This window comes from Archocentrus centrarchus, chromosome 8 (assembly GCF_007364275.1).
Source record: "Archocentrus centrarchus isolate MPI-CPG fArcCen1 chromosome 8, fArcCen1, whole genome shotgun sequence".
In the NCBI taxonomy this organism is placed as follows: Eukaryota; Metazoa; Chordata; class Actinopteri; order Cichliformes; family Cichlidae; genus Archocentrus; species Archocentrus centrarchus.
The window spans coordinates 6804418-6819305 of record NC_044353.1 but is presented as its reverse complement, the minus strand read 5'-3'; the positions used below and the strand labels follow the sequence as shown (position 1 = coordinate 6819305).

The 14888-nt window shown below is 38.7% G+C and overlaps 1 protein-coding gene across 1 annotated transcript; it reads left to right on the top strand.

The window, feature by feature from the left end:
* Positions 1–933: 933 nt before the first annotated feature.
* LOC115784283 (beta-1,4 N-acetylgalactosaminyltransferase 2-like) lies at positions 934–14360 on the top strand. The gene is made up of 12 exons (XM_030735442.1): positions 934–1006; positions 2864–3026; positions 4661–4804; positions 7460–7566; positions 7982–8019; positions 9408–9474; positions 9850–9963; positions 10223–10309; positions 12078–12259; positions 12960–13103; positions 13838–14066; positions 14176–14360. Exons 1-12 carry the CDS (start codon positions 934–936, stop codon positions 14358–14360), a joined length of 1533 nt encoding a protein of 510 aa, XP_030591302.1.
* Positions 14361–14888: the final 528 nt, after the last annotated feature.

Sequence of the window (14888 nt, the reverse complement as noted above, 5' to 3'; positions counted from 1 at the left end):
CCTCAGAGCAGCAGCAGCAGCAGGTCAGCTGATCACAGCCTGCACACCAACATCATTTACTGCAGCTCACAATAGAAAGCTGTGATTCTTCTCCCCATGCAGAGCCACTACAGCTGATCTTAGGGTTCCTCCACCTTCTGAATCCCACTGTAACCCCTGAGTATCCTCATGTTTGTGTTTAGGTGGAGGCACAGTCACCCTCTACTATGGAGGACACAGAGAACAGAGCTGTGCTTAAATTCACTTTCACAGTTTGTGTCCTACATAACAGATTCAAGCTGAGTGCATTCATTAGGATTAAAATTTAGATTGGAATAACGTTTGTATTCTCATGTAATATTATTTTATATTATTACAATAATATATAATGAGGTTCGGTTAGTTTTACACAAAAATAGCAGGTAGAAACATCCTCCAAAGAACTACTTTTACTTTCTTACTTTGAGTACATTTCAGAGCCTGTACTTTTTTACTTTTACTTAAGTAGAGAAGTTGAACCAGTACTTCGACTTTTACTAAAGTATTTTTTAACATAAGTACTTGTACTTCTACTTAAGTACAGAATGTCAGTACTTTTGCCACCTCTGCAGATATGAGATGTGGATATATCAGTATGTTTAGTGTGTGCAATGCATGAGTGGACGTCTATGTGTGAATCTGGGTGAATACCTCAACCCAAAACCAAACTAAAATAAAAGACAAACTGGTTTTACCTGGAGGAGCAGAGAGGGGAGAATTTTTAGTTGAGCCCTGCTTTAATTACTGAGCCCAGGTGGCTCCAATTACTCAAGGCCCACCTCTGCCTGCAGGAGGCACCGCCCCTGCAGGTCAGGGGAGGGGCCGTGACACCTCCGCCCTTAAAATGAGGGTCCCACCCTCATCCCACAGCTTTGGCCGGAATAAAACCAATTCCAAAGGCTCCCAGAATCCAAAATGGAGACCAATCCCAGCTCCCTAAAGATGCATCCTCTGGCCAACTATGCATCCCTCCATCGTAACAGCCCTGGTACCTGGGGAGCAGCTCAACAGGAGGAGCATGCAGCCGGAAGAGGAGAGCAAAGAATAAAAAAAAAAAAAAATTCAAAGGATCACAGGACAAAGCAGTCGCATTATTTTTACCACTAATGTGCCTAATGTCCAGGTTGTAAGGTTGTAAAAACAAAGGCCAGTGCATAAGGCGTTGGTTGGGATTCTGCAAAGACTTTAAAAATGTAAGCGGGTTATGGTCCGTAAAGACCATCAGGGGAGTCAAACCAGAGCCGACATAGATGTCAAAGTGCTGTAAAGCCCACATGAGAGCTAATGCCTCCTTTTCTATGACCGAATAGTTTTGCTGATACTTTAATTTCCAGGAGAAAAAACTGACTGGACACTCAACTCCCTCATCATTGTCCTGCAATAATACAGCCCCTGGCCCTACCTGATTGGCATCTACTTGTAATTTGAAGGATTGACCAAAACACGGTGCCTTCAACACAGGAGCTGAACACAAGAGAGCCTTAACTGCCTCAAATTCTTTGCAACACCATAAAAGGACCACAATACTTCACCTGAAAAGGTGAAGTCACAAGTGGCAAAAGAGCAAGGACCCGATCACTAAACTCACGCAGCTCCGTCCGTCTGTCATAGCTCCGATTCATTTTCCTTTTAGACAATTCCAGTTTGTCCCTAGCCAGTTCACCAGCTCTATATAACTTCAGCCAAAATCCATTTACATAGTCAAAAAGGTTTTAAGGTAATTCCTCAGACAAACAACCATCTTGCAACACTGCCAGTGGCCCAAACCAAGTCATTTGGTCTAAAACCTGTGCTTTCCTGCACTACTTCACGAGCAGCCAGTTACAGCCAGGGTAACCCTTCCTCCCAATCTGCCCGAAGTTCCGTACAATATGCACGAAGCAAGGATTTTAATATTTGATGAAAACATTCCAAAGCTCCTTGTCTTTGGGCATGGAATGCAGTAGACACATTGTGTTTTACCTTAAGCTGTTAAAGAATCTGAGAAAACAAGTGGATGGTAAAATTAGAACCCTGATCTGACTGAATGATTTTTGGAATACAAAATGTAGAAGTGAACTGAGTCAATGCTTTATAAACTGGTTTCGAAGTAATAGTGTGAAGCAGTAAAGCAGCAGGGTATCGAGTTGCCTGGCACACTATAGTCAACAGATAGCTATGCTTTTGACCGTGGTAATGGTACAACACAATCAATAATAATCAAATGACTGCCCAGTAGCTGGTATCGGGTATGAAAGCGCTGGCTTTAATACATGGTTCGGCTTGCTGTTGAGCTGACACATATGACAAGACCTTACAAACTAACTCACATCTCGCTTTAAAGGTGGCCAGAATAATACTTAAGTATGCAATCATAAGTTTTATGAACACTCATATGGCCCACTCCATCACCATGTGCGGTCTGTAACACCTTACTTCACCACACCGATGACACTACAACTTGAAATACTGGATCTCCCAAACATAGGTCATTATGTGGAACCCATTTCCTGACTAAGACCCCATCTTGCAGAAAATAACAAAAAGCACTATCTCTCACCACTGACTCAGGCACAACCTTGGCAAAAAGGTCAGACAAGGTTGCATCCTCCCCCTGTTCAGCTATTAATGCATCTTTAGAAGTACCGAACTGGTCTGCCCGGAGCATAACCGGCAACTCTAGATCCTTTGGCATAAATGCACCCTCTTTAACTCAAGAGGCAGCACAGGTTACTGCACAAACTGGAAAAACATCAGGAGGCAAACAACAACGTCGGGAGATGGAGCCACCGGGGACATCAGTTATGTGTAGACACAACACTGGTTCATCCAACTCCCAATGGCCATCTTGGTTAACTTATTTCAGATTGTTTTAGATTTTATGAATCTAAAATAATTGTGTGTGTGTGTCTACAGATGTCTTTATTTGACAGACTGACACTTCCGGCGGCTGCCATTGTGTGTGTGATCATCATGTCGGCATCTTATTATATTCTACGCAATGAGGTTACCACTACACCAAAACTAAGGTAAAACCCAACCTATGAGCATGTGTGCATGTAGATACGGTGTGCTCTTCATCTGTCTTAGGCATGCACTTTAGCAGCTTCAGTAGTTCCACTAAATTGTCCTTCCTGGTTTCTGCTTGAAATTATGAAATAGATGTCTCCAAGCGTGTATCTCGTGTATCTTGATCTCATGGCAAAAATCAAAATAGTCACAAAAAAAAAGCAATCTAACCATTTGTTTAGATGAACCACATTCACATTTTTTCAATGTAGATAGCACAACTTTGAAACAAATATTTTTCATTGTGCAATATCTGTTGTGCCTCTGCTACATTTATTCTCAAGATTCCTTAGAGAGGACATGCCAGGCATCCAACCAGGAAAATGGATCTTTGAAAATGTGACAAATCATGATAGGTTACCCAACCAAGATTTTTTGCTGTCTAAACCTAACTAAAACAACAAATAAAACACAGATGAAGTTAAAAGTAATACCAAAGAAAGATTATATTAATTGTTTCTGTGTGTAACTGTAATATAATTACTGAATCTAGTACATTGATGCGTTTTCTGTTTTTTCTGTTCTACAGAAAACCGTAATCTGAGTACTGTAAAACATTGTTGGAATTAATAGTAATGACCCTAGGCTGATGAAAAAACATGTTCATGTAACCCCAAAGATGGGGAAATACATGTTCAGGGATATAAATCCAGGAACAGTTTTTATCTGGTAGATATATTGATATATTAACTAATTCTACTTTTAGAACTGCGCACAGTACCATTACTGCTGCCGCAGCTGTGATAAGTGCTCTCATAGGTGTACTGGACAGAAAACAGCATTGTACCACCATATTTGTGGATCCTTCTAAGGTGTGAATTGCTGCAGAGAAATATTAATCCAGGTTTTGGCCCTAAGACTGTTAAGCAATTTCAAAATTATCTTCTACATTCTTGAACTAATTAAACATGCCCTGCAGGGTTCCATTATGTGACCTATTTTATTTTTATGAATACTTGAACAAGTTTATTCCAGCAAAAATACATCTTTATGCTGATGATACTGTTATTTCCATACATACTCCGACTGTAGGGCAGGCAGTACACAGATTTCAGACTGCATTTCTCTCATTACAAACTGTTGTGCTGCATTTAAAATGGGTTCTAAATGTTCAAACAAAGTAAACAGTCTCTAATTTTCAGAGTAGGTTTATTTCAGTGGAGCAGGGCAGAATGTAACCCAAACTCTAAAAAATAACATATTACATAGAAGTTAATTAATTTATTTGCATATCATTGAATGGAATAACTATTTGATCCCCTTGCCAAACTCTAAAACAAACTGATTTTGTGATCCCCCTCAAATTGCCATCAGACTGTAGAATATGACATGCTTTCATGAAAACCTTAAAAATGTTGAAAACAATGAAAGGCTGTCTCTACCATTACCTTGGAATGTAATTTAGTTACATGATGCAATTTGTTTGTAATTAAGCTTCCTTTTAACAGCCCATTCAAGTACACCTGCAAAATAGATTAGATATAATATTAATAATCCCTGCAATTACTGTAGCTGTATAATTGAAGTTGTGATAGAGAACTGAGTGATGACCTTTCAAAACACCAATTTTACACCTACTCTTTTACCCTTCCAGGTCACCTGTGCCTAGATACCTTCCCTTACCTGGTCCATGCACTTGTTCTAATGGCTCACACTTTCTTAAAGATCACCTCCCCAAGGACCAGTATGAGGAGTTGGTTCAACGTCGAGCTAAGGAGTTCCAGCACTACAAATCTAGGTAGATAATGGATTTATGGATTGATGGATTTTTCACTAAACTGTTTAATGTTTTCAATGCTATTTTAGCAAAATTTTCAGATTGCTAACAACAAGGTAAAAATGATGCAGTACATTATCTGTGCAGGTTCTCAGTCATCCAGGTCATAATAGTCTCTGGAGCTTGAAAAAAGGGCAACTGGACTTATTTTTTTTCTTGAAGATGTTTCACCTCTCATCTGAAAGGCTTTTTCAGTTCTCAAACCAAAAGGTGGAGAGACCCAGGTATTCAAACCCGAGTGGGCGTAGTCCCTTGGAGGTGGTTGCAACTCTCTGTTGTTCGTGTGCATAATCACATGCACCAGGGTGTGAAAGGAGGTGTGGGTCATTACAGATAGTGGTTTTGGGTGAAACTAATTTGGCACTTTGCCCCATTCTATCAAGTGAGCTGTTGAGATCACCTGAACAAATGTTTGAATCGGGGTTGAGGCCCCTGGGGAGGGAGCTCAGGACAGCATTATAGACAGAGGAACGTTGGTGACGCAATCCACCTCATCGGTTCAATGATGGTTGTTCACAGTAGACATAGATGACTTCTTTTACTCCTCTTTTAAACCATCTGTCTTCCCTGTCCAAAATGTGAATACTGGCATCCTCAAAAGAGTGACCTTTGACCTTCAGATACAGATGTACAGCTGAGTCTTGTCCTGTCAAGATGGCTCTTCTATGATGTGCCATTCATTTGTGAAGTGGCTGTTTGGTTTCTCCAATGTAGAGGTCCGAGCACTCTTCACTGCACTGGACAGCATACACTACATTGCCTTAAAGTGTGACTAGGTTGGAAGTATACTGGGATGTCATGCTTGACATGAGTTTCTCTGACAAGCCTGCCACATAAAGGATGACAATATTTTTCTGATTGTCATTCTTACTCTCCCTAGTTTGACCTTCTTTCCTGTGCATCTTGGCTGATTTGATGAAAGCCCAGTTGGGATAACCACATGTTTTTAGGGCTTTCTTTACATGTGTGCCATAGAAGGAACGCTTTCTGCCCGGTGTTGCAGGGTCCTGATACCTCCAAGTTTGTGTTCCAGTGGGTGGCCTCAAAGAGTAGGTATTGGTCTGTGTTTGTGGGCTTCTGGTAAACTTCCTTCATGTAAAGGTTGGCTACAATGGGTGACACTGGGGGGCAGATGGCACATTAATGCTTTTGTCTGTAGAAACTGCTTTGTCGTGTGGGAGGCTTTCCGCAGTTTCTCTATTTCTTTATTTTTTTCATTGTTTCTTTGTCTCTTTTCTCTGTATTGTTTGTATAGTTTGTATAATTTATACCTTCATTGTTTGTATTCTAATTATTGTGTATATTATGCTGCTGGATGCCCTAATTTCCTTTGGGATCAATAAAGCATCTATCTATCTATCTATCTCCACTGCCTCAATTGTGGGTATGCAAGTGAAAAGTGAAACCACATCAAAGGTCCACATTCAGTGGACCTGGAGCTGAACAAATGCTATGGAAAGCAGTAAGAATAAAAAGTGGAACAACATCATCATCCTTTGTGATTATGCACACGAACAATATTGGGTCACAACCACCTTCAGGGGACTACACCCACTGGGATTTAAATGTCTCCACCTTTTGGTTTGAGAACTGAAGAAGCCTTTTGGATGAGAGGTGAAACGTCTTCAAGAAACAAAAAGAAGTCCTGTCACCTTTTTCAAGCTCCAGAGATGCAGTACATCTTTTTAACATAACAAAGTAGTATCTTGATAAACTGTACCATGAAACATAATGTCACATTTTAAATTTACTTTTCAATGACATATTTCATTCCAGCTAAATACTCTAACTCGTGATACATATTTAAAAGCACTATAAGCATGATATAATTACTTTCTTATGTAGTTTTGTTCTAAATCAAGTAGGAGAAAAGCGTCTGTTCAGCATTCTTTAGACTTTGGGGTATACTACAATGCAGTTTGACGGTCTGTGTGTTAGCTGACATGACAAAACCCAAAACTTCAGCCACATGATGGATGATGGTTGTAAACCAGGCTTTGTGATTCAGAATCTGCCCATACGCACATATTGCTGTATCAAAGATAACTTACTTGCTCTCAGCTCAGGCATTAGAAAATGCACACTGGGCCATCCCAGCAAGTCACTATTAATACAAATAGAATGCATACAATAAACTGCCAAGCCTGAGAGCCAGTTAAAGACAGGAAATAGGCTCCATGACTTCCCGCGGGACTGGAATGTGATGTTTATGTCTCTGAAATTCCCATCTCTGGAAAGGCCATGGAGACGGGAACAATTTAAAGGTTGTTTGGAGCTCACTAGCCCCTGTCTCCAACAGGTTCAATAGTTCACAGTCCTGCTGATTCTGAGATTAGGACAAAACACCTGAGAAGTCATACAAACATTTCCTCTTTACATAGACACGTCTCTGTTCATATAACAACTTACACAACAATTCATGAAAGCATTATAATTATAATTAGCACAGTAACTATATTTTTCTAACAATGTCAGACACAGTCCAGTTACTTTTGAGCATTTTTGCTTCACATTAACTGACACCTATGTGTTGGCCCAGGTGTATTCATCATATTTGAGTAGTCAGAAGGATGATATATGATTGTACAATCAACCCACAACTCATGTCTTTAACAGGACAACTTCTGCACTATCCAGGCTGCTGTTTGCTTTGCCTAACTCACCTCTGCAGTATCCAATCCAGGGTTACACAGTACAACCTTTGGCCTCCTCTGTCATACCAGGTCTGTAAAGGTCAATTTATATGCCTCAGAGAGCATTTTGTCATTTTTACAGTTTTTACATTTTACTAGCAAATAAAAATGAAATTTGCTGAATTTTGGGTTCATCTGAGTCTGAAAAGTTGCAGTGAAAAACAGATTTTCAGGGAAATACACCCATAGTTACCAAAGATTTGAACACTGTAATGAATAATAATAATAAAAAAAAAGGCAACAGCAAATAATGCATTGCAATATGACATATATATTATCAAGGAAAATTTCAGAGTAGAGCCACCATGGTCACAGACAGGAAGCTGGATATAGATTTTCATGAGTTCAGTCACTTCCTTGATCATTTGCCTGTCAATCTAACTAGTGATAAATATATTTATTTCTATAACAGAACAGTATGACAGTGTGGTCATTTTAATTTCAGGTTTACGGTTACATGCAGGAAAAAGAAGCAGCTACAAGGTTGGTGGCATAAAACAGATGCTTGATAGGCCACTTTCACCCAGGTCTAACTGATAGAATAGTAGAGGTACAAGATGGCTCCTAACTACTTCCAAAGGTAGATCAATATGATTGTCATGAAAGACAATAAACCTCAAGGCTGCTGCTGTATTATTTCTACCTGGTGAAACTTTAACTTCAATTTCAACACTCTTGTTGTAGAGATTTATGGAAACAAGGACACTAAATTTTTATTGTTCATTTTACATGAATAGTTCTTTGTCCGTTGCAAATGCAATGGCACATACTTGAAAAAAAAAGAAACAAAAATCATTGTACAGCAGCCATCTTAGTGTTGACCTTGAGTTAAAGACAGAAATGTCACCGTAAGCATAATTTTCATGTCCTGGATGCCTTCCTGAAGATGAGATTGATTTTGAAAGCCTGTCAGTACATGAATTTTATCATTGATTATTTATATTGATAAGATAAGATAAGATAAGATAGTGTTTATTTGTCACATGCACAGTTATACACAGTACAATGCACAGTGAAATGTATTTTGTACCTGCAACCTTATATACACACACATATAAATAAGAAGAATAAAAATAAAAAAAAGTAATTCACAGTAATTGTGTAATTTTCTAAAAGATTATTTAATCAATGCCATTTCTTAAATAATATATTGACATTATTTTCTGAAAACAGCTTGGTGTGCATAATAATAATCCATCCTAGGTTTCAAAACATTAAATAGCCCTGGTATTACAGGTGTGAACAAGCTTTTAACCTTTTTGAGCCGAATTGTAAAGGGGCATCCACACAGGAAGCATTTGCTCATCGTGCATTGCTTTGTTCCCAGCGGATTGGTACTAGTGGACATTCCAGCCTCCGGCCCAGGTGTCTACCAATCTGTCATAGGTCAATCAACGGTGCCTTGGCCGTTACTGATAGACACTTCAATTGTTTGCTTCAGAAGTTGAGGAAACTAACTCATGACCCACTCACTTGGTGTCACCAGTGGTTTTTTTTTTGTTTGTTTTTTTGTCTGTTGTTGGTTGAAGTCACGTGCTGTTAACTTTTTTTGGTCTCTGACCATCATATCAAAGCTAGTCAGTTCCCATGTGGATGACCCCTAAGCTGCTGTCTTCAGCATTTTACTAACTGCATACATAAAGCACTGCAGTAGCATTTCTTCGAGAACACTGATTTTGGAATGGAAAAGAACAATTTGCAAATAATAAAACAAAGTCCTTTACCACAAGAATATAGGATAATTAAATTTTCCTGTGATTGTATGTATCCAGTATTTTTATATCCACGGTTTGCTGTCACTAATTTTTCAGATGATTGCATATATATGAATACTCAGTACTTTTTAGATTATTTGGATGTTTCCATTCTAGGTGGTCTTAAGTGTCTCTAAAGGAATCCTGACCACAGAGATTCCACCAGCAGAGGCTGTAGTCAAAGGTAAGAGTCCACTGGCAACAGTTTGTCAGCAGTTTATATATAAATTTGTGGCAAATTGAAACTTTAATCCCTATACTAAAAAAGGTTAAAAAGCAGTGGCTCTGTTGTAGGGTGGAGATTATTTTTGCTGGCTGGATTTGGGTCTGATATGTCACCTTAGTAGGATGGCTCACTGCAAAGTAATGCAAATATGCTCTCAATCACCACCTTTAGTCTATGGTAGAACATTTCTATAATGGCAGCACGTTCATGAATAAGGTATGAGGGGTTACTGCATGATTTGATGGATTTGATCAAAATTCTATGAATCTTGTGTTATGGCCTTCACAATCAGGAAGACTCTGCAACAACATGCTGTAAAATTGTGATTCACAGGTTCTGGTGAGAAGGAACTAACTATCACGTCCAGGAGCCTGGACCTGCTCAATGACCTGCTGGCCCAATTGTCCTATACTAGCACGGTCTACCATATCAACACTGGAGATCTCGGTATGCATCAGAGAAATGTGACACAAGCTGGAAATTCTCACTTTTAGATGAGAAATTAAGTACGTTGTGCATGTGCATTTTCAGTGGTGTAAGCAGTGTGTTTCACTATGTTTTGTATGTAATCTTCAAAGTGAAGTGAGAGAACAAGTGAATTTAGGTCACAGTGAAAGGTTTTGTCTCGGAAGAGTTTCTTTTTTATTGTACATTAAGTACAATAAAAAGGAACAAGTACATTAATTTTATTTTTTTCTGTTTTTAGCAACCTTCCGGTTTGAAAACCATGAAGCTGTGTTTCCTATTGCCATCAAGCAGCCTCATATACCAGTCCTCTATGACATGGGGACAGGTAGGAGTGAACTCTTCACCAGGAGTTAAAACTCAAGTCAGCTGCCTCTCTGTTCCGTGAATGGACCCATTTTTTTCAATGATTGAGCTCTGCACTGCTGGGTCTGGTGCTAAGTCTGCTTTAAATTCTTTTATTATCATTATTTTGTTTGTACTCTTTGCTTATCTGTCTTTCAGAGCTTATATATCATTAACAGAGGAATTTTAATCACTTGTGCATTGTAAAGCAGTACTGAATACCTCAAAACAAGGAAATTACACAAACAGAATTATTCCAGAGGAAAATTTTGCTGGTCACCATAGCTGTCATCTGAATTAAATTTTATTTGGAGATGGTTGAGTTCGCTACCCTACCAATGGTTTCCAGTTCCTCCTTGATTAGCAAAGAATGTAATTCCTTAGGCTGGGTGCTTCCAAAGCACATCAGCTCTTCCTGGAGAGCTGTACAATCTCTCCAGGGAATGCTAGGTCTAGGCCTAAAGCGTTTGCGTAAGATTGAAAACTCATTCTGCTCTTTTAGCCACAGCTGAATAAGCTTAATGCTGAATAAGCAGAATGCTGTTCAGCTGTGGGAAACACCTTAACTTTGACATCATATTTCCATTAGTAAAATATATCATACTTATGTTGTTCTATAACATTAGTGCAACCTTGCCAGAAAGTCTCTATGTGACCTTGTGAACATAGGGCAATGCTGTTGCATCACGAGTTGGTAAGTTTGCAACTTACCAAATGCAGTGTTGGCATTACACAATGGGTTTGCAAGGACACCTATCATTATGGTAATGCAGTGAGAACAACACCCTAAGAACATCAGTGTGTGTGTGTGTGTGAAGTCGTTATTGTGCAAAGGCCAAGTTCTTACTATTTTTAAACTGTCATTTAGGGATTCACTTAAGTCATTACCTACTCCCGTGCTTAAGAAACTCTGAAGCCTCTCACATGTTCTCCTAACTCCCGTGGTGGATGCAGCTCAGGAGCAGGTCACCTACTAATTGGAAGGTTGGTGGCTGCTCCAGTCTGCATGCCAAAGTTACTGAACCCTGAGTTGCTTTCTGGTGCAACCATAGGAGTATGAATGTGTGTGAATGTTAGCTAGAAAGCACTTAGCTGTAGAAAGAGTGCTTGTGTGAATGGGTGAATGAAGCATGTTGTATAAACAACAAATGACCAATAAGAACAGTAAAAGCCTGTAGTGTAAAAAAAAGGCAGAGGAAGACCCTGGCCCAAAATATCAAAGTACAGTAATCCCTCGCTACTCCGCGGTTCACCTTTCGCAGACTTGCTGTTTCGTGGGTTTCAATCACTATTAGTGTAAAATATTTATTGCGGTATTTTTGCTGTTTTGCGGGGTTTTGCCGTACTCGTTCTTCACATGTATAGTACGTGTTGTACAATAATGTATATATTTGGTGTATAAGTGTGTGGGGAGGGTTTATAAAAACTTAAAATAGTGTATAACTACTAAAATAATGTATAAGTATTAAAATAAATATAGCGTCCCTACTTCGCGGATTTTAACTTATCGCGGGTGGTCCTGGAACGTAACACCCGCAATAAGTGAGGGATTACTGAAACACATTTTAATTTCATTCCTTTTTCATGGTGTGTTTTTTCTCCCTAATTTGTCTCTAAGCATACAGCCTTGCAGCTACCTCACATGGTGTATTTTCTCCTGTGACTTGCTGTTATATGATGCAGAAAACTCACACTACACTGTAGCATACCATCCATCTTATTTTTTTGAAATATTTGCTTCTATCTGTCAGACATCAGCACTCAAGTCACCATCACCACAAAGACCTTCCTACGCTACAAACAACTGCAGCTGTTGGTGGACAGCATTCGGAAATTCTATAGCAACATAAAAATCATTATTGCAGATGACAGCTCTGAACCGGAGCACATTACTGGAGAAAACATCCAACATTACATCATGCCTCCAGCACAGGTATATGTAGACATTTAAAACTTTAGAGTTTTATCAGACTTCTTGGACATAGCAGTATAATTCTTGAAAGATTTATCAAATAAAATGTCAATCAAGCCAGCAAGGTTATAGATATACTTTGAATGTAATGTAAATTAAAAGATCAGCCAAACTTGTGTTATTTAAATGAGAAAATAGTGAGATCAACCAATCAGAGGTAAATGTGCACACAAAAAATAAATACAGGGACGTGTTTTATGAATGCAGGCACTCTAGTGTTCCACTGTTAGTCAAAAGAACACTTGCCTTAAATGCGTAAAATTATTTAATGAAGCGTTCAAAACTTTTTTTGCCTCATACATTTCTATAGAATTCTATGCATTATTTTCTCTTTCTTAGAATCTGAAATGAAATCACTCATCACCTGAAGCTAACCTTAATTTGGTTGCAGGTTGTCTCAGATCAATATCCCAGAAGTTTCATGTACCTGACTCTGATTAAAATGTTTTCCTGTGAAAAAGTTTGAGCAGTATATGATCTCTCGTTCTCATCCCTGAGTACTCTTGTTTTAGTGTTTTTAGGGAACTTTTAGAACAAAATGATATTGATAAATTACAATAGTCCAGCCTAGAAATAATGAATGACTTAGACCTCAGAGGGTTTAAGGACCATTGCAACAGACAGTAAAAGAGTGAACTGTAAATGATGTTTCCTTCCTCAGGGCTGGTTTGCAGGCAGAAATTTGGCTGTTTCTCAGGTAACCACCAAATACTTGTTGTGGGTCGATGATGACTTTGTGTTTACTGAGAAGACAAAGATAGAGAAGCTTGTGGAGGTGATGGAGGCGGTCCCTGAACTGGATGTGGTGAGAATGAAATAGCTCATATTTCATGGTTCAGATTGTGTTCAGTATTTTGAATATAACAATGAAATATATCAATGAACCCATACATGCATAGTTGTTTCTGTTAACAGATTCAAGTTTTTTTTTTTCTCCCATCTGTTGATCATTTACATGATTGATGTGATCCAGGTTGCTGCTACACCAGATTAAATCCATGATTTCATCAGATTTTTTTTCTTTAGCTACATCAGTCATAAGTTTGCATTCTAAGTCTTACCTAATACACTCACTGCACCATCTAGGCTCAAGTCCTTTTGATAAGACTGGGCATAAATCAGGTAACGATCTTTGCAGCTTCTATATAGCAGACTTGCAGTTTTTGTTGGACAACCTATTATCTATTTGTATACTGTATACTGCAGTACTGTATACTGCAGTACTGGTCTCAGACTTATTTACATATTATTCAAAGGGTGCACCACCACCAAGCAAAAGTGACACCAACTGAATAGTTAGGATAAAGCTTAGTAAAGACCATTTTATAAAATTGGCCACAGTACAAAAAGTCGACTACCCCATAGACTAGTTTAAGATGCAGACTTGGTTTTGATTTAATAAATAAATAACATCAGGCTTATAGTATTTGTTTAGCATTTATGACAACTAGACCCTATTCCAGGATTTAGTGGGCAAGATGCAGGTTCACAATGATAGCAGTTTTATTACCCATTCTTTGGTTTCTCTCTTCTTGTTAGGTTGGTGGGTCAGTAAATGGGAAACAGTTTTATTTCTCTCTTATCTATGAAGAAGGAGAAGAAACAGAGGGTGGCTGCCTATACAGGAAGTCTCGTGAGAAATTCCATTCAGTTCCCGGTTACCCACAGTGCTTTCTGGCCAGTGGAGTGGTCAACTTCTTCCTGGCTCGTACAAATGCTGTCCAGAGGGTGGGATTTGACCCTAAGCTACAGCGGGCAGCACATTCAGGTAGGTCCAGACCTCAACAAAGTTTGGTTTACAGGTGACAAAAAGATCAAACTATTCCAGTTTTTATTTTCATTTTAATGGATAATTGTTTTTTTTTTTTTAACTCTAGAGTTCTTTATGGATGGCCTGGGCTTTTTACTGGTTGCCACATGTGGTGATGTATCCATTGGCCATCAACCAGCAGCCAGGAATAGTCAGTATACCAAGTTCAGATATCCTGGAAAGGGTGACACTGAATTCAAACTGCAGCTTCACTTCTTCAAAAACCACCTCAAGTGCGTCACATATGGATAGGAGACCTCAAGGGAACGTCAGTGTCCTGGTTGTAGTTATATATTACACTTATTCAGAGAAATCTATACTATTGTTTGGGCTTTAATGGTTAATATTGCTCAAAATCCATTCTACAACATTGTAGGCTACAATAATAATATAATTCAATTAAACTGAGTAAAGATCCAAATAATCAAAATCAAACCAAACACAATAAGAAGTATCTTGTTGATGAAAGGACTTGAAAATCAAAATATTTCAAAATCTGACAAAACTTTTCTTTACTTGCAGTTCAGTGTCCAACACCACTGGCTGACATTCAGACCCAAACAATGGCAGAGCCTGGTTGTATCTACATATGACTGATAGTACGTAGCTATATGGCAACAATGAAACGGTACTTAAAATCAGAATGTTTGTAGCAGAAAGCACACGTGGAGCACATTTTTACTATGCATTAGAAAATAATGCACTTAAGGCATTTGTTACTACAATTAATGTTCTGTTAGTTTTTTTATGTTTAAATAAAAATAACAACTAACATTTAAC